This window comes from Leucopleurus acutus (assembly GCF_964270905.1).
Source record: "Leucopleurus acutus genome assembly, chromosome: 7".
Lineage (NCBI taxonomy): Eukaryota > Metazoa > Chordata > Mammalia > Artiodactyla > Delphinidae > Leucopleurus > Leucopleurus acutus.
Window position 1 is genome coordinate 67764309 of NC_139150.1, and position 23734 is coordinate 67788042.

Below are 23734 nucleotides of genomic sequence, written 5' to 3' on the forward strand. Positions count from 1 at the left end.
TAGGGATCTAAAAATAAGTTTATAGACATTCATACAAGGATCTAAAAGAAATATATTCAACCCAGCCTCTCCTCTTTTATTCATTTAAAATTTTATGAACGTTTGTAGGACAGTTCTCAAGGTATTTTCCGGAGATAAGATGATATTGTATAATAGAAGGTACAAAGGCTTTGGAGCCAGACACACCCAAGTTTGATCCTGGATTCACTACTTACTAATTATGGGTATTTGGGCAAGCAGCCACTTGGATTTTCAGATTCCTTCAACTTTAAAATAGGGAAAATCAGTAGAGCCCAACTCAGTGTTCTGGAAGTAATTAAATGAGATAATGTGTGTAAGGTGCTCATGATGATGGTAGGTCCCTTCCATGTGCTCATTTATTTAAAAAAAATCTTAACCATATACATTAATTATCCAGTAGTAAACGTAGACGTTAACTATCTAAAAAAAAAAAAAGTATTAACCATAGACATTAACCATATACGTTAGCTATGAAGAACCCTGCGAGAGGTACAAAACTGACTCAGACACGGACCTTGCCTTCAAGAGGTGTATGTTCTAGTAGGGTCCTTGACAGATGGAATAACTGTAATACAACTGAGAAAATGTTCGGTGTCTGGAGCAGATGTGGATACAATCCTTTAAATATGGGTTAAATTTGGATATATAGAAATGGAAGAAATTTAGAGGGGCAAGGGAAAGACCAAAAGTATTCCAAATTAGGAGTAACAGCTTCAGTAAAGACAGAGCTAGAAAACCAGGGGGCATGAATCAAGATAACACAGTACTTCATTACAGATATGGCTTAAATATAGGGTAGGAAAGGAGGTTGTGGAAATAGGGGTTGGAAAGGTAATTACCTATCAGAGTAGTTGAAAAGATTGAGAAAGCTACACTCAGTTTTACAGCCTGATGAGAAACATTAAAGCCAGAGACTTTTAAACCAATTTTCAGGGCTGGCTACAAAAGCTAGGCAGGCCTAGCTACTGAAGGATCTATTTGCCATGCTTTTCTTGGCTAACTCCTGTTTGTAGAATCTTTGTGTCTCACGCTGTAAACAGAACTTTCTAAAACTGATCATAAAGAACATGTCTCACTCCAAGCCCAAGCAACTGAGGTGTTTCTTTATTATCCCCACTTTGGGGGCTGCATCAACAGGGAATTGCAGTGAGACTGTTTTTACAGGCCACTCTAAGTGTACTTGTCAAGACTTGGCCATTTGGAATGACCAATTCATGCCCTTAACTCATCTGTGTGTTGACTTCCTCTTCTAGGTAATGAGCTGTTCTCTCCACTTATTCCTCCTCGAGAAGAGTAATCTATTTAGCAACTCTCACTTTTGTTACATTCTCCAGTCCCAGGCAGTGATGCTATTTCATACATAAGACCGAGACGTTTCTATGCTATGATGGAAGCTTGAAGGAAGTTGGAACCGGCAACCTTTCATTTTGAAGCCAAAGAAAAACAAGCACAGATTTTTCAGTCTTGCTAAGAATGGGGGCTAGAGAGATGAGCAGAAAGCTTTCTTCTAGACCCGCTATTCAGTATGTGGTAACCAACGCCTTTATGCGCTCAACTTATATCTTACCTAACATACCCTCCTATTTTGATGAAGCTTATAAGTTTCATCAAAAGAGACATGGTTGTGACCATTCTTGGTGATTTTGTGGGTAAAAATTGGAGGTTCCATTTTATCACCCACTTTGTTTACTCTGAATGAATTCTAGAGCATGAAGGGAAAGGATGGGTTCTAGGTTTGGGATAGAATTCCTAGCCAATCTTGTGCTAGAACTTCCCAAATACCCAGGTAGGTGTTTTTACTCCATTAGGTAACATTTGACGTCGTGGGACCTGTTCTCTACACAAGTGCTCAGGGTGTCCTCTTCCTCTCTGGCTCTGATTTCTTCCCAGGTGGGAAATTGGCAAGTGGAGTCCATGTAGTCTCACCTGTGGGGTTGGCCTGCAGACCAGAGATGTCTCCTGCTCCCACCTACTTTCCAGAGAGATGAATGAAACAGTAATCCTGGCTGATGAGCTGTGTCACCAGCCCAAGCCCAACACGGTGCAAGCTTGTAACCGCTTCAACTGCCCCCCAGCCTGGTACCCTGCGCAGTGGCAGCCGGTGAGTTCTGGGGTTACCCAGTATTGGAGTTTGTGTTTGCAGCAGTGATTCGGGACAGGGAAAGTGCCCTGTGAGAGTGTTGTGTCATTAAAGGACTGTGCAAGATCTGCTCATCCCTCCTTGCTTAGTACTCCCCCAACCTTATTCAAATCCAGATCTTTTCATTACAATTACCAAGCTCTTTCTACTGTACCGCCTCCAGTGACATTCATGACAAAGTTTTCACTGAGCTAAGGAAAAATTTTTTTTAATAAGGACTGTGTGGTGGGTAAATTACCATAAAGCTGCATTTTCTGAATGTGTGCTTTTTCTAGCTTTTGCTATTTAAAATTCAAAGAGATAGAGATACCAGGCAATGGCTTTTCTTTTTTTTTTTTAAAACATAATTCCTTAGCAAAATAGAACGTTAGAAGTCGAGTTAATTACAGACTTTTAAAATTTTCCTGATCCACGGGGAACTATTGTTTAAAGCAGGGGTTGGCAAACTGTTGCCCTAAAGCCAAATCCAGTTCACAACCAATTATTGTAAATAAACTTTTATTGGAAGACAGCCACACCCACTCTGTTATGTGTTTTTTGTGACGTTCCTGCATTATAAGGGCAGAACCGCTTGGTTGTGACGGAGACCATATGGCCCACAAAACCTAAAACATTTACTCTGCCCCTTTACAGAACAGTTTGCTGACCCCATTCTCAAGCATATATTATAATAATAAAAATACAATTATTTTATCCTCAGATCCTCTCTAAAATTAATATATATTTATCAAACTTTAGTTAAGTAACCTTTTTGCATGCCTTTAAAAAATACAGGATTTTAGATTGATTACTTGGATAAAATCTTATTGTACAATTGCCTCCCTATTAGAATATCAGACGTGGTTTTAAAGTGACAACGAAAGTCACAAAAAGTAAGCCTGAAAGGTGAGGGGGACTTACACCCTCCTTTTACTGAAACAGTTTTTCACTCTCAGAAGTGTCCCAGTTAGAATGATACATCATGTGGTCATCCAACTGAGAAGGAGAGAGGAAGACAGCCTTGGTGCCGAGACAAAGAGCTGCCATTTCCATGCGTCCTCTCTGCTTCTTCACAGCCAGTGAACAGAGCCCCTTCCTTCTTCCTTCCCCTTCTTGGGGCTGTGATTTAACAAAGTGCTCAAAGAATCAAACAGTAATGAGTGAGCAACACACTAACGTATAGAGCATCTAGAAACAGACGTTGACTATATATATATCCTTTTTGAGCTTAAATGTACTATATGGCTAGGTTTGTAAAGTCCATGCTACTGTGTGATGGTTTGTGCAAGTCAAGAGAATGTTATATATTTTGAACATCTATGTACCATGTTCTGTTAAGAAATATGTGTTGTGACACACCTAATTGAAGTTAATCCTCACAATAGTCCAGTGAAAAGTAGATTTTATTGTCTTCATTTTAGTTACAGATGATATAACTGTGTCCTAGATATGGTTTTGCCCAAGGTCATAGAGCCTGGTCCAGAACCCAGGTCTCCTGATTTCTGGTGCATTTATACTTTTACCTTTAACTATACGTCAGCTTCATACTGCACCACTAAGCCATGATAACACTAAGAAAGGATGAGCTCAGCCCAATCAACCTCTACTGTTGAAACTGAGTCCCTGTATTATTAGTTTGTGTTGCCATTAAGTACCTAATAAGTTCTGGGCAAAATGTTTATTGAATAACAAAATGAATGAATAGGTCAATAGTACTGCCCACAAGCCCTGAAGTTTTTTACTTTATATCCTCCTGATAGGTTTGTTTCATAGTTGTAGGTAATAATATTGACCGTGAAAGTCAGTGAAACACCAGCCTCTTTCAATAGCCACACATGCTGCTGAATAATGGCAGTGACCTATGCTGAATAATGGCAGTGACCAGCACATCCATATACATGACCTTTTCCGGTCTGTTGCCAACACTGCCACCCCATGCCCAGTGGCCCTGTTTGAAACAGTTGATTTCTAAGGAGTCAATTACTCTTCCACTTTCCATCGCCCTTGGGCCTGTTAAGACATGAATTTATTCTGAAAACTTTTTCTATTTCCTTCCATTAGGGAGAAGACTTTAAGATGAGTTGGATTTAAGTCCATTTTTCAGATCAGGAAAGTAATAGTAAAAACTCTTTGAAGGTTAGCCAGTGAACCACTGACTATACTTTATTAGGACCTTTAAAAAGATCTTTTTCATACACAATGCATAAAGATCTTTTTCATACCCAGTGCATAATAATTGTGAGAAATATTCAAACATAATAAGAAATAAAGAACATAGAAAGTGAAAGCCACCAGGGATTCTATCTTCCAGAGAAAAATCCCTGTTAAACATTTGGTGCATAGGACTCCTTGGTCACTTTTAGGAATCCCTCTGAACCTAGAGGAAACAATAGACTATTCTTATATTATTTCCTAGAATCCTACTTCTTTAGTTAAGTTTTTTAGGCAAAATCAGCTATTACTGACCACTTATTAGGAGAGAGGAAGTCATTGTTTATGCTTATGGAATAAGTCAGGAGTAATTTAAGCATCTCCAAGCTAACTGGCTGTTGTCCTAGGACACCACTTAGTTAAGACATCAGCTGTTGACCATGCATTTGCCTGGTCAGCCCTCTGGTCCCTTGGCAGTCCTTGCTGGGAGAGGGGACCTGCAGTGCTGCCTGCATGTACCAGGAGATAGTGCTGAGGTCTCTAATCCTTCAATAGCCAGTTTATGGTCTTTTTTCATATGAAAGAAAAGAAGAGGGTGGATCAAATGCTTCATTTAAAGGAAGACAGATAACAACCTGATGGCCATTGGCCTGCCTGAGGAGAGAAACTCCCCTTCCTTGCTTTTTGAATATTGGGCTACCACTGACCTCATGCGTATTACCTATGCTTTGCTTTCTGGGGAAAAAAAACATAAATTACGTAAATTGTCATTTACCAGCTAAGAACGCAACCTCCTTTGTCCTTTGTAGAGCATTTTTGCCTGACAAGTAACAAGTAGCCAAGATTTACACATTTTATAGGTCTGAGGAGACAAGTATGGAGTCCAGAGATTTATGTTAACGTTTTAGTTTAGAAACAATTATGCAGAAATGAAACACAGATCTAATTTCTAATTCTAACTTTGATGTTTAGGGGGCCATCTTTATTTCACCTCTTACTCACTACTGCATCCCTTGGTTTTCATCTTTGGTCTTGTGGGAAGGACTCACTTAATATTTATCTTTAGCATTTTAGCTATAATAGCTTGTTGAGTTTTTTTGGTTGGCTTCTGAAACACTTACGTACTTAGTGCATTAGGTCTCCTGAATCCTGTCTAATTTATTAAATATACACACATCCTCCTCCTCCTCTTCATCATCATCTTTGGTGTTGGCTGTATATTACTTTTTCAAATGTTTTATTGAAGTATGGTTAATTTTCAATGTAGCCTTACTTTCTGGTGTACAGCAAAGCAATTCAGTTTTGTTTTGTTTTGTTTTGTTTTTTTGCAGTATGCGGGCCTCTCACTGTTGTGGCCTCTCCCGTTGCGGAGCACAGGCTCCGGACGCATAGGCTCAGCGGCCATGGCTCACGGGCCTAGGCGCTCCGTGGCACGTGGGATCTTCCCAGACTGGGGCACAAACCCGTGTCCCCTGCATCAGCAGGCGGACTGTCAACCACTGCGCCACCAGGGAAGCCCAAGCAATTCAGTTTTATATATATTTTTTCAGATTCTTTTCCATTATAGGTTATTACAAGACATTGAATATAGTTCTCTGTGCTATACAGTAGGTCCTTGTTGTTTATCCTGTTTTATATACAGTAGTGTGTATCTGCTAATCTCAAACTCCCAATTTATCTCCCCCCGCCACCTTGGCATCCCCTTCAGTAACTGTAAGTTTGTTTTCTATGTCTGTTAGCCTATTTCTGTTGTGTAAATAAGTTCATTTGCACCACTTTTTTAGATGCCACATATAAGTGATATCACATGATATTTGTCTTTCTCTGTCTGAAGTCCTCCATTTAATATGATAACCTCTAGGTCCATCCATTATATTACTTTTTATACACCTCACGAGAGATCATTTTCACAACTGGGGTGTTACAGCACCATGATTGAGAACCACTGTTGCAGATGCATACGTCAGTCTGAGACACCTTGATCATGAGAGTCTTCTGCTAGGATTTTTTTCAGTGACTCTCCATTGCCATATAATAAAGCACAATGGCTTAGTCAGGTCTTCATCCCTCTGCACGTCTGCCCCTGCCCATCTCTTAACTGTGGTTCTCCCATCCCTGCTTGTGCATTCCTTCTGCCCACGCTTCTCCCTGCCCACCCGCAGTTCCCCTCCCCTCTGCCTGTCAAAGCCGGCAGGAGTCCCACCTCTCCCACCAGGACTCCTCTACTACCCTCCTGCTCTGCAGCCACATGGCGTTCACGGTCAGTGCTGTTCATTTAACAGTCACATACCACCTTACCTGCTGCTTTCCCACGACTCCTGAGTTAGACCGTCAGGCCAGTAATAGCAGTAACCCAGTCTCAGTGAGAACCCACCACACCCATGCAGGTGTGTAAAGCATAGAGAATGGTGCTGAAAAGGTCCATGGCAAGTGTGCCTGTTCATTTATGGAGCCCTTGATACATTTCAGGAGCTTCTTCTTATTCTAAAAAGAGTATGTATCCAGTGCAGTTCTAGGAACTTTTTTAAAATTTTTATTTTATATTGGAGTATAGTTGATTAACAATGTTGTGTCAGTTTCAGGTGTACAGCAAAGTGATTCAGTTATATATACAAATGTACCTACTCTTTTTCAAGTTCTTTTCCCATTTAGGTTATTATACACACTGCTGTATTTGAAATAGAAAGGATTTTTTTTAATAAATTTATTTTATTTATTTATTTTTGGCTGCATTGGGTCTTCGCTGCTGCGCGCGGGCTTTCTCTAGTTGCGGTGAGCAGGGGCTACTCTTCGTTGCGGTGCGCGGGCTTCTCACTGCAGTGGCTTCTCTTGTTGTGGAGCACGAGCTGTAGGTGCGCGGGCTTCAGTAGTTGTAGCATGTGGGCTCAGCAGTTGTGGCTCGTGGGCTCTAGAGCACAGGCTCAGCAGTTGTGGCGCATGGGCTTAGCTGCTCCGCGGCATGTGGGATCTTCCCGGACCAGGGCTCGAACCTGTGTCTCCTGCATCGGCAGGCGGGCTCTCAACCACTGCGCCACCAGGGAAGCCCAGAAAGGATATTTTTAATGCTAATCTAAAAGTAGATTAAAATCATTTTTAAAAAGATCACAAAGGAGGGAGTTAAGGTTGGACATATGCTCATATCTATAGCAGGGTTCCAATAACACTTATTAACTCACTTTTTAAAAAATTTTATTGGAGTATAGCTGATTTACAATCTTGTGTTAGTTTCAGGTGTACAGCAAAGTGACTCAGTTATACATATATCCACTCTTTTTTATTTTTAGATTCTTTTTCCATATAGGCCATTACAGAGTATTGAGTAGAGTTCCCTGTGCTATACAGCCAGTTCTTATTAGCTATCTATTTCATATATAGTAGTGTGTATATGTCAGTCCCAATCTCCCAATTTATCCTCCCCCCTCCCCTTATGCCCTGGGAACCGTAAGTTTGTTGTCTTCATCTGTGACTCACTTTTGTTTTGTAACTATAGGAAATTCACTTTTATTTTTAACGTATTTAATCCTCACTATCCTTGATGTGATAGTTACTACTCTGATCCTCAGTTTACAGATGAGGAAACTAAAGCACTGTGAGGTTAGCATGAATTCAGACTTTATTTAGTAGAGTTCATTCTCCTGCTCTTCAGTTTATCTTTTAATCCCTACGGCAATCCTTTGAGGAAACAAGGCTCAGAGAGGCTGTGTTTGTCCCGGCTCCCATAGCCAGTAAATGGAAAGGGATCTGTATGAGTCAAAATCCATTCTTTTTTCCACTATGCAGTGCAGCATTCCCAAAACCTCTTTACAATTTGCTCTAAACTGTTAAATTGTGAGGAAATCTGATATCAGCTCAAAAATCAGCAGTTTACATAAAACTCAGTATTTGTTGCATTATCCAGGGTAGTTAATCTGTGTATGTTTCCTCTTGCTGCTATAACAAATTACCACACACTCGTGGCTTAAAAGAACATGAATGTATTATCTTATAGCTCAGGAGGTCAGAAGTCTGAAATCAGTTTCGCTTGGCTAAAATCAAGGTGTTGGCAGGTTTGCATTCCTTCTAGAAGTTCTAGGGGGGGATCTGTTTGCCTTTTCCAGCCTCTAGAGGCTTCTGGCTTTCTTAGCTCATGGCCCCTTCCTCCAGCTTCAAAGCACTTCCCTCCAACCTCAGATTCTGTCTTTATACCCTGTCTGACTCCAGTCCTCCTGCCATCGTCTTACAAGGACCATTGTGACCACATCAGCCCCACCTTGATAACCCAGGTAATCTCCACATCTCAAGATGTCTAACTGAATACCCTCTGCAAAGTCGCTTTTACCATGTCAGGTCAAATGTGCACAGGTTCCAGTGATACGGACATAGATATCTCTGGGGTCATGACTCAGCCTGCTTCAGTCTGCTAGACTGTGGGCTGATGAGCCTATTTGTCTCCATTAGCACAAAGTAAAAGTCTGCCTTCTACTCCTCTTGCCACTACGCGTGAGCTCTGTAGGCATCAATCTTACTTGTTTTTATTCTAAAACAAAAACTTTAAAACAGAAATGAGAGAAGAAGAGAAAGATGCGAGAAAGATTAACCTGAAATGAATGAGAGAGTCCACTCTGAAGCATCATTTCTGTTTCTCTATATGGCCTGTGTTTTATGTGCAGGACTGTGTCCACCCACTGTACATACATATTGCTCACATCTGTATAGAGACTGAAGCAATCAGCACAGCCCCTATGTTCCCCCCTTGCTTGAAACTGTGATTATGTGGCCACTTACCTGTAAACCTTTTTTTCTTTTTTTTTTTTTTTTTATTCAGGGTTACAATTCAGAATGCCTGTAGTTTAGCTATGTAAAAAGATATATGAGAGAAGAGTCCCTGCTGGTAATATTTAGGGGAAAAAAAGAGAATTTTAATAACTATAAATACTTGAGAATTAAAATTTTCATTTAGATTTGAACACACCACACAGGAAAGAATGACTTTGATCTGGACTAGAGGGCTGAATTTTGGCAGAAAGAGTCAATGTAGTCATCAGTTTTGTTATATACCAGTGACTAAAATGTAACTCCTCATGAGTTAGAGACCATCTTTATTTAAAATGTTGTATCCAGGGAGGAAAAAAATCTATTGGGATATTTATCTTAGTTTTTAGTAGTGTATTTCACAAAGAAATGGATGCTTGATCCTACCTCTAGAAGCAACAGTAAATATCGGACTTCCCTGGTGGCGCAGTGGTTAAGAATACGCCTGCCAATGCAGGGGACACAGGTTCGAGCCCTGGTCCGGGAAGATCCCACATCCTAAGATCCTTAGGGCAGAGCACCTAAGCCCGTGCGCCACAACTACTGAGCCTGCACCCTAGAGCCCGCAAGCCACAACTACTGAGCCCACGTGCCACAACTACTGAAGCCCGCAGGCCTAGAGCCCGTGCTCTGCCACAGCAGAAGCCACTGCAATGAGAAGCCTGCACACCACAACAAAGAGTAGCCCCCGCTCACTGCAACTAGAGGGAGCCCGCGCAACAAAGACCCAATGCAGCCAAAAAATAATTAATTAAAAAATAAATAAATGTCAGCAAAACAGATCAGAGTTCACATTTCACAGGTGAAGTGTTTTTGTTTTTATTTATTAGCAGAAAATTCTTTTTAACAATTGCTCTGAATTTTAGTGGGTATGCTAGCCCATGCTTCACGAAGTAACAGGAATGTTAAACCCAGAAGATATACTGCACACCCCTTGCACTTCCAGGGTTAAGAAAGCTTAATCGATATTAGATTAACAAGATAATTTTAATTCACAAAGTGGCCCATATAGAAATTCTGTTCTTATTTAATAATTTTGTTTAGTAAGTGAGATTCCAGTCCTCATTTTTTTTGTTGTTGTTTTTCTGAGCCTTCCTTCAGTTTGACTTAGTTTTTCCCACTGTTATATACTAAACACTCTCTGATTACCCTTTGAACCTCTCAACCTCATATGTTGCAAAGTTACCTCAAATTCTGAAGGTCTAACGTCAAGCTCGATAACACACCTACCTGCCACCTTCCCCCGTAGACCTGGCCTTCCCTCGTGGACCTTGTGCTGTGGGTAACACCACCATCTAGCCTGTTCTCCAGCGAGAAACTAGTGCCATCTCAACCTCATTTGTTCTTCACACTCAGTCAACACCCACGTCCTGTTGATTCCACCTCCTGTATCTTCCCAACCCCCCAGTGCTCTCTTCCTCTCTCATCCTTCTGCCACTGCCTTGGTTCCAGCGCTCTCAACTAACCAAACTACTACACACAGCCTTTTACTTGCTCTCCCTGTACTGTCTCACCTAGCTCTGATCTGACGTTTCCCAACCTGATATCAGTGGTTCTTTACTACAGGCCCTCTGTCAGACCTTTAAAATATTAATACGTGCTCAGAACCCCCCAATAGGGGTGTGGCATGCACTGTCGTTCAGACGTATTTGACAACGAAACCTTTTCTCCCTGGCACATCTATTAACATCTCACAGGGCGGTACTCTTTGGAACCCATTTTCCTTTGCCACCTGAATCATTTCTGCAAATTAGATCGTGTTACCTCCTACTTTAAAACCTTTAATGACACCCCAGGGTCTTAAGAGTATGTCCAGTTATGTCCAAGGCCCTTCACTGTCTGCCACTCATCCGCCTTCTCAGTCTCCTTTCCCAATTACACGTCCCCGTGAACCCTAAGCTCTGCCTTCTCAGGACTCATTGGAGGTGTGTGAACGTGCCGTGTTTCTCCATCTGTGCACACGTGGTCCGACTCTGCCAGCGCTCCTGTCTCCCCGGCCAACCCTTTCTGTGTCACTTCTTCTGCAAAGCCTTCCCCATCTTTCCCATAAAGACTTGGTTGCACTCTCGTCTATATTCCCTCTTTTGTAAAACTGATCACACCTTAGGGTAAAGTGCAGTGACTGGACTGAGGCGTAGTGACCATCTTAAGTCATCTTAAGTCCTCAGCACCTAGTACAGTGCCTGGCACTCAACAAGTACTCAGGAAATGTTTGATGAAAGAATGAATGAGCGAATGAAGAAAGGAATGAAATGAGTTAGAAGCTAAGCAGAGCACATCATGTTAAAACTGGCAACTTGACCTTAGAAACAGAATGTAGACATCACTTTGTGTTGGGGTCAATGTGTGACTCGAGGTACCAAGGAAGTGAACTCAGCTGTCAGTGAATTGAACTGTCAGCATGAAACCAAAAATGTCAAAAGAGGCAGAATTTATGAATGTGCTGATCATGGGGAAGTCCTTAAAAATACAGGACACTCAGGCCATCGTATTTTTGTATAGAAACGTAACTTTTACGTGTTCCTCATGTTGTATTGTTTTTACTTTTCTTATAAAACTAATGAACCCATGACCTTATATCATGAAATATGCATGGCAACAAGGAGAAGCAATATACATACTCTTTTGGGTTATTTATTCTGTTTATGGAATATATTTTAAAACAATACCCATTGCCAGAGGTCTACATCTTCATACCACAATATTATTTTCAATGACGATTCATAAAGCAAACATTTTTCATGTCATTTTATTAAATTTCTCTTGCTTCTGCTTTTAAAATCTTTTCTCCTTTGCATTCTGCCTCTCACGTCAGAGCTATCAGCCTCACCGCGTAACCTTGACCAGTTCACAAAGTCATCACAGACTTTGGAACCTTTACTAATTTGAGATTTCATCTTCTACAATTAAAAAATTGTTTTGAAAACCACCTTTTCCTCAGTGTACACACCAGGGAAACTTTTTGAGCGAAGTTGAGACAAGCGTTTAAAAGCCAAACCCCTGACGACATTAACCCAGCCAGAGGGTTGTCTGCCATCCCTGGAGGATCAGAGCACCCCGCAGGGTACGCGCTGCAGCTGGCTGAAACCCACCGCTGACTTACTTAGAAGAGGCTTCTGGCTAATGATAAAACAGTCCGATAAAAGGTGGATGTGCAGCCCATCAGCTGGATGTTTGTTTTACATCTTTTCAGCATCTGGCTTGTTGGCCCTTTCGTTCATCCAGTCATCGGTTCAACAAACATTTATGAAGTGTACACTCTTTGCCAGATGCTATACTAGGCACTGGGGAATAGAAAGATGAATACGTTCCCTTTCCTCAAAAGTCGCATAATCCTATGTGAATGCAGGGAGGCGGAGGAAAATAGCGGGAGCATAAGCAACCAGCCCTAATGGGATGTGCAGTACCCTTCCAGGTCAAGGTGGGGTGGGTGGGAGGTGACTTATACACCATGAGGCAGAGGGGTTAAAAGAGGCTTTCCTGAAGAAGTGGCCGGTGAGCTGGGCCTTCAAGGATATCTTGGAAGTTTCTGGATGGACAGAGAGGTGAAGGGCATTGCTCCCAGAGTGAACAACGTGATCAAAGGCCTGAGCAGAGGAGGCATCTGTGGGCCCAGGGAAGGGCAGATTGTCCACTGCAGCTAAAGCACCAGCCCACAGCAGGCCGGCAAGGGACGTGGCTGAGAAGCTCAATGCAGCTCAGACTGTGAGGGCTCTGAAGGACATTCTCAGGAGTCTTACTTTATCTTTGGGTGTTGAGAATTTCCTGCAAGTTTTCTGTGTAGGTCAAACTTCAAAATTACAAGCTGATTTTTTTTTTAACTTTTCTTGCAGCTGTTTTGTCATACAGTTGGCACAGAATTCCATATAGTGTTAGGGGGGAATCATCTGAGGGTCTGTCCCTTAAATCAGGTCCTATCTGCAAAGTGACAACTCAGCTCTGTTATTTTTTATTTATTTTTTTTTGCGGTATGCGGGCCTCTCACTGTTGCGGCCTCTTCCGCTGCGGAGCACAGGCGCCGGACGCGCAGGCTCAGCGGCCATGGCTCACGGGCCTAGCTGCTCCGCGGCATGTGGGATCTTCCCAGACCGGGGCACGAACCCGTGTCCCCTGCGTCAGCAGGCGGACTCTCAACCACTGCGCCACCAGGGAAGCCCTCAGTTCTGTTATTTTAAGTGAGTGGTCACACTCTATAGCACATTACAATGTCACCCTTAAAATAAAACCAATTATTTTCATCCGTTCCTTAATTTGAAAGAGAGAAAAAATTAACCTGCATTTTACCTTATTGCCACATTCAGTAAGATGCTTAAATCTGAACGCTGTTCTTATTCACCTACCTGTTTATATTGGGAGCATTTATTCAAATTGGATGGACACCCATACACCTTATAAGATACTCCACATAACCACTGGCTCTAACAGAGGCTGCTCTGGGTCCCAGGTTTTCCCCTCCATGTTTATTTTACTCCCATTGGAAATGATGGACGGGCATTCATTTGGAGAGATGGTTCTCAATCCTGGTTGCATAGAATTACCTGGGAGGTTTAAAAAAAGAATGTTTTTTAATTTAAAAAATTAATGTCTGGGACATATATCCCAGAGTTTAATGGATCTGAGATGGGGCCCAGGACTCTGGACTTTTCAAAAGCTCCCAGGTGGTTTTAAAGTGCAGCAGGGGCTTCCCTGGTGGCACAGTGGTTAAGAATCCACCTGCCAATGCAGAGGACACGGGTTCAAGCCCTGGTCTGGGAGGATCCCACTTGCCGTGGAACAACTAAGCCCGTGCGCCACAACTACTGAGTCTGTGCTCTAGAGCCCGCGAGCCACAACTACTGAAGCCCGCGTGCCTAGAGTCCGTGCTCTGCAACGAGAAGCCACTGCAGTGAGAAGCCCGCCCATCGCAACAAAGAGTAGCCCCCGCTCTCCGCAACTAGAGAAAGCCCGCGCGCAGTAACGAAGACCCAACAACAGCCAAAAATAATTAATTAAATAAATGTTTAGAAATAAATAAAGTGCATCAGGATTGGGACCACCGAATAAGAGGGTGACAGCTGGGCCACAGCAGCATTCTGACTCTACGCAGGAGCACTGTATCACCATCCTCACCTTGACTCTGGGTACCCATCCCCCTTGCAGTTCTGACTCCAGCCAACTGATCACAGACCCCCATGAGTTCGGAGAGCCCACTGCTGCAGCACGAGAAGCTCCTACAGCACAAACGCTCAGCCTTTGTATACCCAGGCCTAATTTCTCAGCAAGCACAAGGGCAGCAGATTCAAGAAAAGGGACTATTCTTGAAGAAAGCAGAGCACTCCTTAGAGTTTTAAAAGAAAATCCCTCCACCCGCAGAAGAGAGTAGTCATGGTTGGTAGATTAGCTAGGGTTAGATTTTTCTTTTTCTTTTCCCTCTTTCTTAGCATTTGTGCCTATGCCTCCTTTTTTCTTTTTTTTTTTAAATTTTTTATACAGTTTTTAAAGGTTACTTTCCATTTAGTCATCACAAAATATTGGCTATATTCCCTTTGTTGTATAATACATCCTGAGCCCATCTTACATCCAGTAGTTTGTATCTCCCACTTCCTCACCCCTATATTGCCCCTCCCCCCCCAACTGGTAACCGCTAGTTTGTTCCCTATATCTGTGATTCCGCTTCTTTTTTGTTACATTCACTAGTTTGTTGTAATTTTTAGATTCCACATGTAAGTGATTTCATACAGTATTTGTCTTTCTAGCTAGAGTTAGATGGACTAAAAATGACAGGACACCCAAAGGCACAGTGGCTTAGATAAGAGAGAGAAGTGTTTTCCTCTTATACACACACAGGCCATCCAGGGCCGGTATGTTGGCTTCACCCCCACGAAGATAGGCTGCTTCCCTCCTTTTGCCTGTCGCCATCCAAGGCGGAAGGTTAAATTTTAGACATCGTGTTCAAATTCCAGCCAGCAAGGACGAGGCGGGAAGGGGAAAATGCCACATTTTCTTTCTGTGGGTTTTTCCTTGAAGTTGCACACAACATTCTACGTATATCCTTTTGCCCAGCACTTAGTCACGTGGCACCTTCAAGGGAGGTCAGCAAATATAGTCTGTATGCCAAAAGGTCTTGTGCCCAGCTGAAAACGGAGGGCTGCTTTGCCTACCGCAAGGGAGGAACAGAGTCCTGGAATGACAGCCTCCTGCCCCGCCGCGGGCAACTGGATGATAACTATTAAATTACATGTAAATGGTGTGTTTGATTGGGGTCCTGCTGAAAACCACTAACATGAGGTGATTTTTCTTGTATCCCAAATTTCCATGGGTCTTGCTCCCACCGCGCTAAAAAAACACCAGTCCTACAAGAAACGTGTTCCAGGGAGTCCTTCGGAAAACCAAGCCTCAAATCTACCGCCCCTCCAATAGGGTAGAGTGGATGTTTACACTTAGAGAGAGAGGAAGTGCTGCCTTCTCTGCAGGTTATTTCCTCCAGATCTACACTGGTGGCAGCAGCTCCCTCTTGCTCATTCTGGAAGCAGCACAGATTATTTTCACTGGGTCATAAATATGTTTAGCCCTCTATTATATAACCTTTTAAACCAGTTGTCTTGGGTGACTGCAAATCATAGTTTAGAACCAACTTTTTTTTTTAACATCTTTATTCGAGTACAACTGGGCTACAATGTTGTGTTAGTTTCTGCTCCATAACAAAGTGAATCAGCTATACGTATACATATATCCCCATAGCTCCTCCCTCTTGCGTCTCCCTCCCACCCTCCCTATCCCACCCCTCTAGGCGGTCACAAAGCACCGAGCTGATCTCCCTGTGCTATGCGGCTGCTTCCCACTAGCTATCTATTTTACGTTTGGTAGTGTATATATGTCCATGCCACTCTCTCACTTCGTCCCAGCTTACCCTTCCCCCTCTCTGTGTCCTCAAATCTGTTCTCTACATCTGCATCTTTATTCCTGTCCTGCCCCTAGGTAGAACCAACTTTCTAAGATTTAAAGGCCCGTGAAATTCCTGGGTGCCCTAGCTACATATTTGAGATTAAGAGCAGAGGGTGTAGAACTTGCTACAAAATTCATTTCAAGGAGAGGAAGCAAAATCCTTTGGGCTGGTTCCCGGGTATTCTTCCTTTTCTTTTTTTTTTTTGTTGTTGTTCTTTTTTCACTCTTGAGTCAAACCAAGGCTAAGGTAAGAATTAGCAGTCAAATGTGCTACTGTCCTATGCAGGGTCTGCTTTCTCCTCCTTCTCCAGTGTTCCAGGACCTGCGGAGGGGGCATCCAGAAGCGCGAGGTTCTTTGCAAACAGCGCATGGCTGATGGCAGCTTCTTGGAGCTTCCAGAGACCTTCTGTTCGGCCCCCAAACTGGCCTCCCAGCAAGCCTGCAAGAAAGATGACTGCCCCAGCGAGTGGCTGCTCTCTGACTGGACAGAGGTAGGTATGCTTCTCAGAAGGAGATGACAAAAGAGGCAGAAGGAGGAGAAGGCACCCAAGCTTATAGATACAGAAGGCGAGAGGAGAACAAAATAATCCTCCTAACACTGTGGAACAGAGTCTTGTTTTCTTCATTTTTATTGGAGCATAGTTGATTTACACTTTGGTGTTAGTTTCAGGTGTGCAGCAAAGTGAATCAGTTCTGCATGGCACAGAGTTTCTGTAAGCGCTGATATACCATATCGTGTAACTAGATTTTAACTGGGCTGCGGGGATGCGAGTTAAGCGGCCAGCCCTCACTCCACAGTCAGAAGCGGGGAACTGTAAACGGGCCCTTCGCGCAACAAAACCAGGCCTCATTCATGCGTACCGTTCGGGCCCGGGATTCTACTCAGAACACCGGGTTCTTCCTCTACCTTCGCTCCCGCCTCCTTGACCCCCCTGCCTCTCCTACTCCCAGATGTTTCTAGTCTCTCCTCAGGAAAGGCAAAGCCTCTCTAGTTTTTCTCTTCCAAGTTACTGGAGAATGAGGCACATGATTTATTAGGAAAAGAAGGCCAAGGAAATCCTGCCTCTTTCCTGTCAGTTTTCTGGCTCCGGAACATCAACAGCTTCCCAGCCAGAGCAGCTGATTTCCCCCGTCGCCCTGCATCTGGGGAGATGGCTGCATCGGCATTGCCGTTCCTGACTTGCCTCGTAAGTTAGGGATAGATCCCCAACTAACCGACTTCTCTAAATCATTCCTACTTGAACACTAGCACGAACTAATTCATGGATACCCAGCTGCAACTTGTTTTCAGCCTCTCCTCCTCCTTTGACTTGCCTGCAACTCCCCCAGCTTCATGGGCCTATGTGTCTTTCATAGAGAAATCCCGCTGGCAAGCAGGTACAGCCAAGAACAGAAGGACGAGGCCTGAAGTGAACATCTCTGTGTCCCAGGCAGAGTCGAGCCCCTCTCCTTTCTTGCATAGAAGCATCCGAACTGGCCTTGGTGATCTCACTGCCTCCTCTGCAGTCTGTCCAACTCACAGGACAGAGCTGCTGCTGGTTAAAATACATCACAGAGGGGAAAGCTGCCTCTGAAAATTAAGATGCCATGTCTTTCAACCTACATTCTGAGAATTCTTGCCCTGTGTTTTGTCAGCCCGTGTAGAGGTCCATGAGACGGTACCTGCAAAGGGCACTGAAATTGAGAGGTAACTGACACACCATAGATTTTGTAATTTGGCAGTAAAATTGCCTTCTGATGGTAGCTCCCCGCAAATGGCTGAGAACAGAAGGGGCAATGATTGTTATTTCATCTTTTAGAAATAATTTTGTTTCAGAAGGATAAAAGATTAAATGTGTGGAATGCATGTGTGAACATGTCAGTGACAATTTTTCCATGGATTGTTGATTTGGGGTACGGTATCATATATGAAAAATCCTTAACAAAACTAGCAGTGCAGACAAGGGCACTGATGTATTTGCCAAGTAAGTGACTCTAGATGAAGACTTCCTCCCAGGGGCGTAGTGTAAAAGGCACTGCTCTTCTAAGTCTGTCGGTGATAGTCTTCCATGAGTGGGATGCTGAGAAAGGGACTTGTGTGTATGAGAATTGTCCTCCCAACTTCCCGGAGTTTGTGGCCTCTGAGCATATGGAACACAGAGAAAATCTGAAGGAGGGACCCTGTGATTAGGCACTAAGGAAAGGAGACTGCTGCATTGCAATCCCATGGGTCCCATTACGTAAAGGAGACCTTTAGAACAGTATCACGTGTAGTTAAGAGTTCAGACTCAAAGACAGGCAAACTTAGGTTCGAATCCTGACTCTGCCACTTACTAGCTATATAACCTGGGCTAGTTACTTAGCCCTTCTAGGCCTTAGTTTGCTTAGCTAAATGTTGGAGATGATAATAGTGTTCACTAACATGGTTATTGGGACGCTTAAAAATTAAATGATGCACATGAAGTACTTTGTGTCTAGTAAAAGTTAACCCTTAGCTATTGTTATGATTTTCTTCCATCCCTCCTCATTGTCGGGAAAAGGAGAGGAAATAAAAGAAAGCACTTGACTGGCTGGATCCAGGATCATGACCAAGGCCTCCCACAAGCTTTGCTGGTCTTCCTAGGAGGTGGAAGTTACATTTGGGGAACTAGGTAGAGTTAGCCCTTATCCAGGGAATGTTACTAGGTTCTGCATTATCTGGGCTGATGAATGGAAATTCCAAACATTGAGAAGGGGCTGGGAATGGTGGGATTTTAGCCCCGGTTCACCGGTGTTAAACTCAAGCTGATGCCATACAAAAGTGCTCCTGGGGGTGTTCACAGGGTTTCCAGTTGCCCCTATCGTCCCAACAACCCTTCCCTTGGCCCTTCTGTCTGGGATGAGACGTGCATTCCACACACTCCCACAGGACTCCCCTTGGAGAAAGGAAAACCTGGATGATCTATGGGTGTTTTTCATCCTCAACTATCTGGGCGCAATCTCATGGTTACTGCACAGAATCCCTCAGAGACAGAATTAAGCCAACGTTTTAAACCCTTCAAATAAAATTACTTTCAGATCCTATTCCGAGGAAAGGCCTCTCAAAAGACCTTACTTCTTTTCTTTAAAAGAAACACTTGCGTCTCTTGAAAGAGTTGGCTATTCATTATTTTTAAGTCATATTTTTACGGAAATTCCTCCCTCACAAAAATATAAGAGAAATTAAACTCAATTTTCGAGCTAGAAGGAACTTAGGAGATCCTATAACCTAGTTGTTCTTTTAAACATTAAAGCCACAAGACCCTTTTTTCCATTGAAATGTTATTGTGAAGCCAGAAATCTAAAACAGAACAAATCAGAGCTGTTTTGGGTGAAGTAGGGGGTAGGTTGGGTAGGGGTCCCGGATCTCCAAGTGGTTGGGTCTCCAGACCACCTGAGAAGCCCCTAAATCACTTGTTCAACATAGTTAAAGAACACAGTTTGAAAATCCCTGCTCGAATATAGTTTCCCTGTTTTACAGATGTGGAAATTGAGAGAAGTTTAGAAATTGAGAATTTTAGAGAAAGAACTAGACTTGACCAAAATCCTAAACTCGTCTTCTGACACACAGTCCATTTTTCCATTTTTCTACTTGGCAGCACTAAAATGACCAGGCTTTTAAAATTTCCAGGCTCTTTACCCCCATCCCACCTGATCCCTGGATTCGGTGCTGTCATTTACAATAAAATAAGGGATAGGTGGAATTTGGAATCCACGATCATCAGGGAACAAAAGCAACGGGCTTGATTCTCATCCCCGTTTTTTGCGTCTTAAATGTCTTTCAGGGTGGTGGATATCACAGTGCCTTGCATAGAATAGTTCATTTCCATGGGCTAGCATATAAAACTTAGATACATAAGATAATATTTTTTGGTTTCCACTGTCAGCTTTCAAGTTAACGTGGCATGCTGCCATGACCCTAGTTCAGGCCGTTATCATCTCAAGCCTGGACTACCGTGGCAGCCTTCTTAACTGACATCCCTGTCTGCCATTCATCTCCTACTCCCATCCCTCCCAGACACTGTTGCCAGATTTACCTTCTCAAAATACCTCTTTCATCATTTCACTCTTCCCTTTAATGGCTCCTCATTGCCTTATGGACCAATTCCAAACCTTCTGTCTGAAAATTAAAAGTCTCCAACATCTGGCCCCAAACCACCTCTTGAGCTCCTGACACTCTCCACTTGGCCCCTCTGTTCAGTCAGACTGGTTTAGGTCTGCCCCCAAGCCTGCCTTGGCCTTGTGCACTGAACTCTTCTACCTTGATTCTGGTTATTTCCCTGCCTCCCATGCTTATCCCCGGCTCTCTATACCCATCCAGACTCCAACGATCTTCCAGATTAGGCCAGGAAATCACTAGTATACCATAAGCATTCACCAATTGTTAGCATTAATATTTTCATACTTCACTTGACTTTTAGTTTTATATTTTTACTAAATTCTTTTATTACTATATAATTCTTTAAACAGCTTTATTGAGGTATAATTTATATACTATAAAATTCAACTTAGCATAACGTCTTCAACGTTTATCCATTTTGTAGCACATTCTCAGAACATTCCTTCTTAGGGTGGAATAAAATATTCCATGATACAGATATACCACATTTCATTTATCCATTCACCAACTGAGGGATATTTGAGTTGTTTCCACTTTTGCCTATTAAGAATCATGTTGCTATGAACCTTAGCATACAAGTCTTTATATGGATGTATGTTTTCATTTCTATTGGGTAAGACACCTAGGACTGAAATTGCTGGGTCATATGATAAATGTATGCTTAACTTTTTAAAAAAATATCAAACTTGCTTTCTAAAAGGGCTGTGCTATTTTACATTCCCACCAGCAATACAGGAAGGCTCTAATTTTTCTACATCCTCACTTATAATAATAATACTTATTGTTGTCCATCTTTTTGATTATGGGCATTTTAGTGAATATAAAGTGGTATTTCATTGGGGTTTTGATTTCTATGTTCCCTAATATACTATTTCATTTTAACAACGCATTTGGATTTCTTCCCATTATTTGATGACATCCCCTTGAGGTTAGGAACCATCTTGCACATTTTGTCCCATAGCATTTAGTGCCCCACCTCAAACAAAGTAAATGCATAAGAATTATCTGATACTTGACATTAAAGTATTGTAATTTATTTGTAAAGGAAGGAGATAGGAATTAGCATTAACTGAATGTCATTTCTGTGTGTGAAATTTTAAAATATATTACCTCATTTAATTCCCAGCCTTGCAAAATAAGTATAAGAAGTGGTAACAGACTCAGAGAGTTTAAGTGACTTGCCAACTAGTGAAATACTGAGCTGGACTCTGTGACTCTCTAACGCTAAATCCCAGGCTACGAAAGTAAAAACAGGGAGCCCAGTGGGAGGGAGGGCCCCCACCAGCCGAAGCTGCGACCGTCCTTGGGACCACGGGCCAGTTTTTTCAACGAGTAACTTAAAGACAAAATGGAAAAACAAGGAGGTTTCTGCCTGAGATCATGTTGATGTGAAACCAGGGATGGCCACCCTGGGCCAGTTCCCTGAAACCTGGACCTCGAAGGCCACTTTATTCAAACAAAGAAAGGATTTTGCCATTTGGAGGTCAACATGTTAGAGCCATGTGGCTGACAGGGTCTTGGTGCTCTGGCCTGATGTCATGGCTGAGCCTCCAAGGTGGGAGAGCAGAGTTCAGGACATTGGACGACCAGAGACCTCCCAGACCCACGTAATAGCAATCGGTGAGAGCTCTCCCAGAGATCTCTGTCTCAACGCTAAGACCCAGCTCCACCCAATGGCCAGCAAGCTTCAGTGCTGGACACCCCATGCCAAACAACTAGCAAGACACGAACACAATCCCACCCATTAGCAGAGAGGCTGCCTAAAATCATACTACGTTCACAGACACTCCAAAACACACCACCGGACGTGGCCCTGCCCAACAGAAGGACAAGATCCAGCCTCATTCACCAGAACACAGGCACCAGTCCCCTCCACCAGGAAGCCTACACAACGCACTGAACCAACCTCACCCACTGGAAGCAGACACCAAAAACAACACGAAATACGAACATGCAGCCTGTGAAAAGCAGACCCCAAATACAGTGAGTTAAACAAAATGAGAAGCCAGAGAAATAAGCAGATGAAGGAGCAAGGTAAAAACCCACCAGACGAAACAAATGAAGAGGAAATAGGCAGTCTACCTGAAAAACAATTCAAGTAATGACAGTAAAGATGATCCAAAATCTTGGAAATAGAATGGAGAAAATACAAGAAACGTTTAACAAGGACCTAGAAGAACTAAAGAGCAAACAAACAATGATGAACAACACAATAAATGAAATTAAAAATTCTCTAGAAGGACTCAGTAGTATAATAACTGAGGCAGAAGAACGGATAAGTAACCTGGATGATAAAATAGTGGAGATACCTACTGCAGAGCAGAAAAAAGAAAAAAGAACGAAAATTGAGGACAGTCTCAGAGACCTCTGGGACATTAAATGCACCAACATTCAAATTAAAGGGGTCCCAGAAGAGGAAGAGAAAAAGAAATCGTCTGAGAAAATATTTGAAGAGATTATAGTTGAAAACTTCCCTAACATGGGAAAGGAAATAGCCAATCAAGTCCAGGAAGCACAGAGAGTCCCATACAGGATAAATCTAAGGAGAAACACTCCAAGACACATATTAGTCAAACTATCAAAAATTAAATACAAAGAAAAAATATTAAAAGCCGCAAGGGAAAAGCAACAAATAACATACAAGGGAATCCCCATAAGGTTAACAGCTGATCTTTCAGCAGAAACTCTACAGACCAGAAGGGAGTGGCAGGACGTATTTAAAGTGATGAAAGGGAAAAACCTACAACCAAGATTATTCTACCCAGCAAGGATCTCATACAGATTCAAGAGAGAAATTAAAACCTTCAGAAACAAGCACAAGTTAAGATAATTCAGCACCACCAAACCAGCTTTACAACAAATGCTAAAGGAACCTCTCTAGGCAGGAAACACAAGAGAAGGAAAAAACCTACAAAAACAAACCCAAGACAATTAAGAAAATGGTAATAGGAACATACGTATCAATAACTACCTTAAATGTAAATGGATTAAATGCTCCATCCAAAAGACATAGACTGCCTGAATGGATACAAAAACAGCAACCGTATATATGCTGTCTACAAGAGACCCACTTCAGACCTAGAGACACATACAGACTGAAAGTAAGGGGATGGAAAAAGATATTCCATGCAGATGGAAAGCAAAAGAAAGCTGGAGCAGCAATTCTCATATCAGACAAAATAGACTTTAAAATAAAGACCATTACAAGAGACAAGGAAGGACATGACATAATGATCAAGGGATCAATCCAAGAAGAACATAGAACAATTGTAAATATTTATGCACCCAAGAAAGGAGGACCTCAATACATAAGGCAAATGCTAACAGCCATAAAAGGGAAAATCGACAGTAACACAATCATATTAGGGGACTTTAACACCCCACTTTCACCAATGGAGAGATCATCCAAAATGAAAAAAATAAGGAAACACAGCTTTAAATCACACATTAAACAAGATGGACTTAATTGATATTTATAGGACGGACATTCCATCCCAAAACAACAGAATACATTTTCTTCTCAAGTGCACACGGAACATTCTCCAGGATAGATCATATCTTGGTTCACAAATCAAGCCTCAGTAAATTTAAGAAAATTGAAATCATATCAA

General features: G+C 42.5%; 1 protein-coding gene across 2 annotated transcripts in view; it reads left to right on the forward strand.

The window, feature by feature from the left end:
- The window catches only part of ADAMTSL1 (ADAMTS like 1), a gene marked incomplete at both ends in the record, with an annotated part of 462446 nt that overhangs the window by 267680 nt on the left and 171032 nt on the right, over nucleotides 1–23734 (forward strand). For both annotated transcript variants that reach the window (XM_082843595.1, XM_082843596.1), the window contains 2 exons: nucleotides 1912–2122; nucleotides 16318–16497. In XM_082843595.1, coding sequence (XP_082699721.1) covers nucleotides 1912–2122; nucleotides 16318–16497 — 391 coding nt within the window. The remainder of the gene's footprint in view (nucleotides 1–1911; nucleotides 2123–16317; nucleotides 16498–23734) is intronic.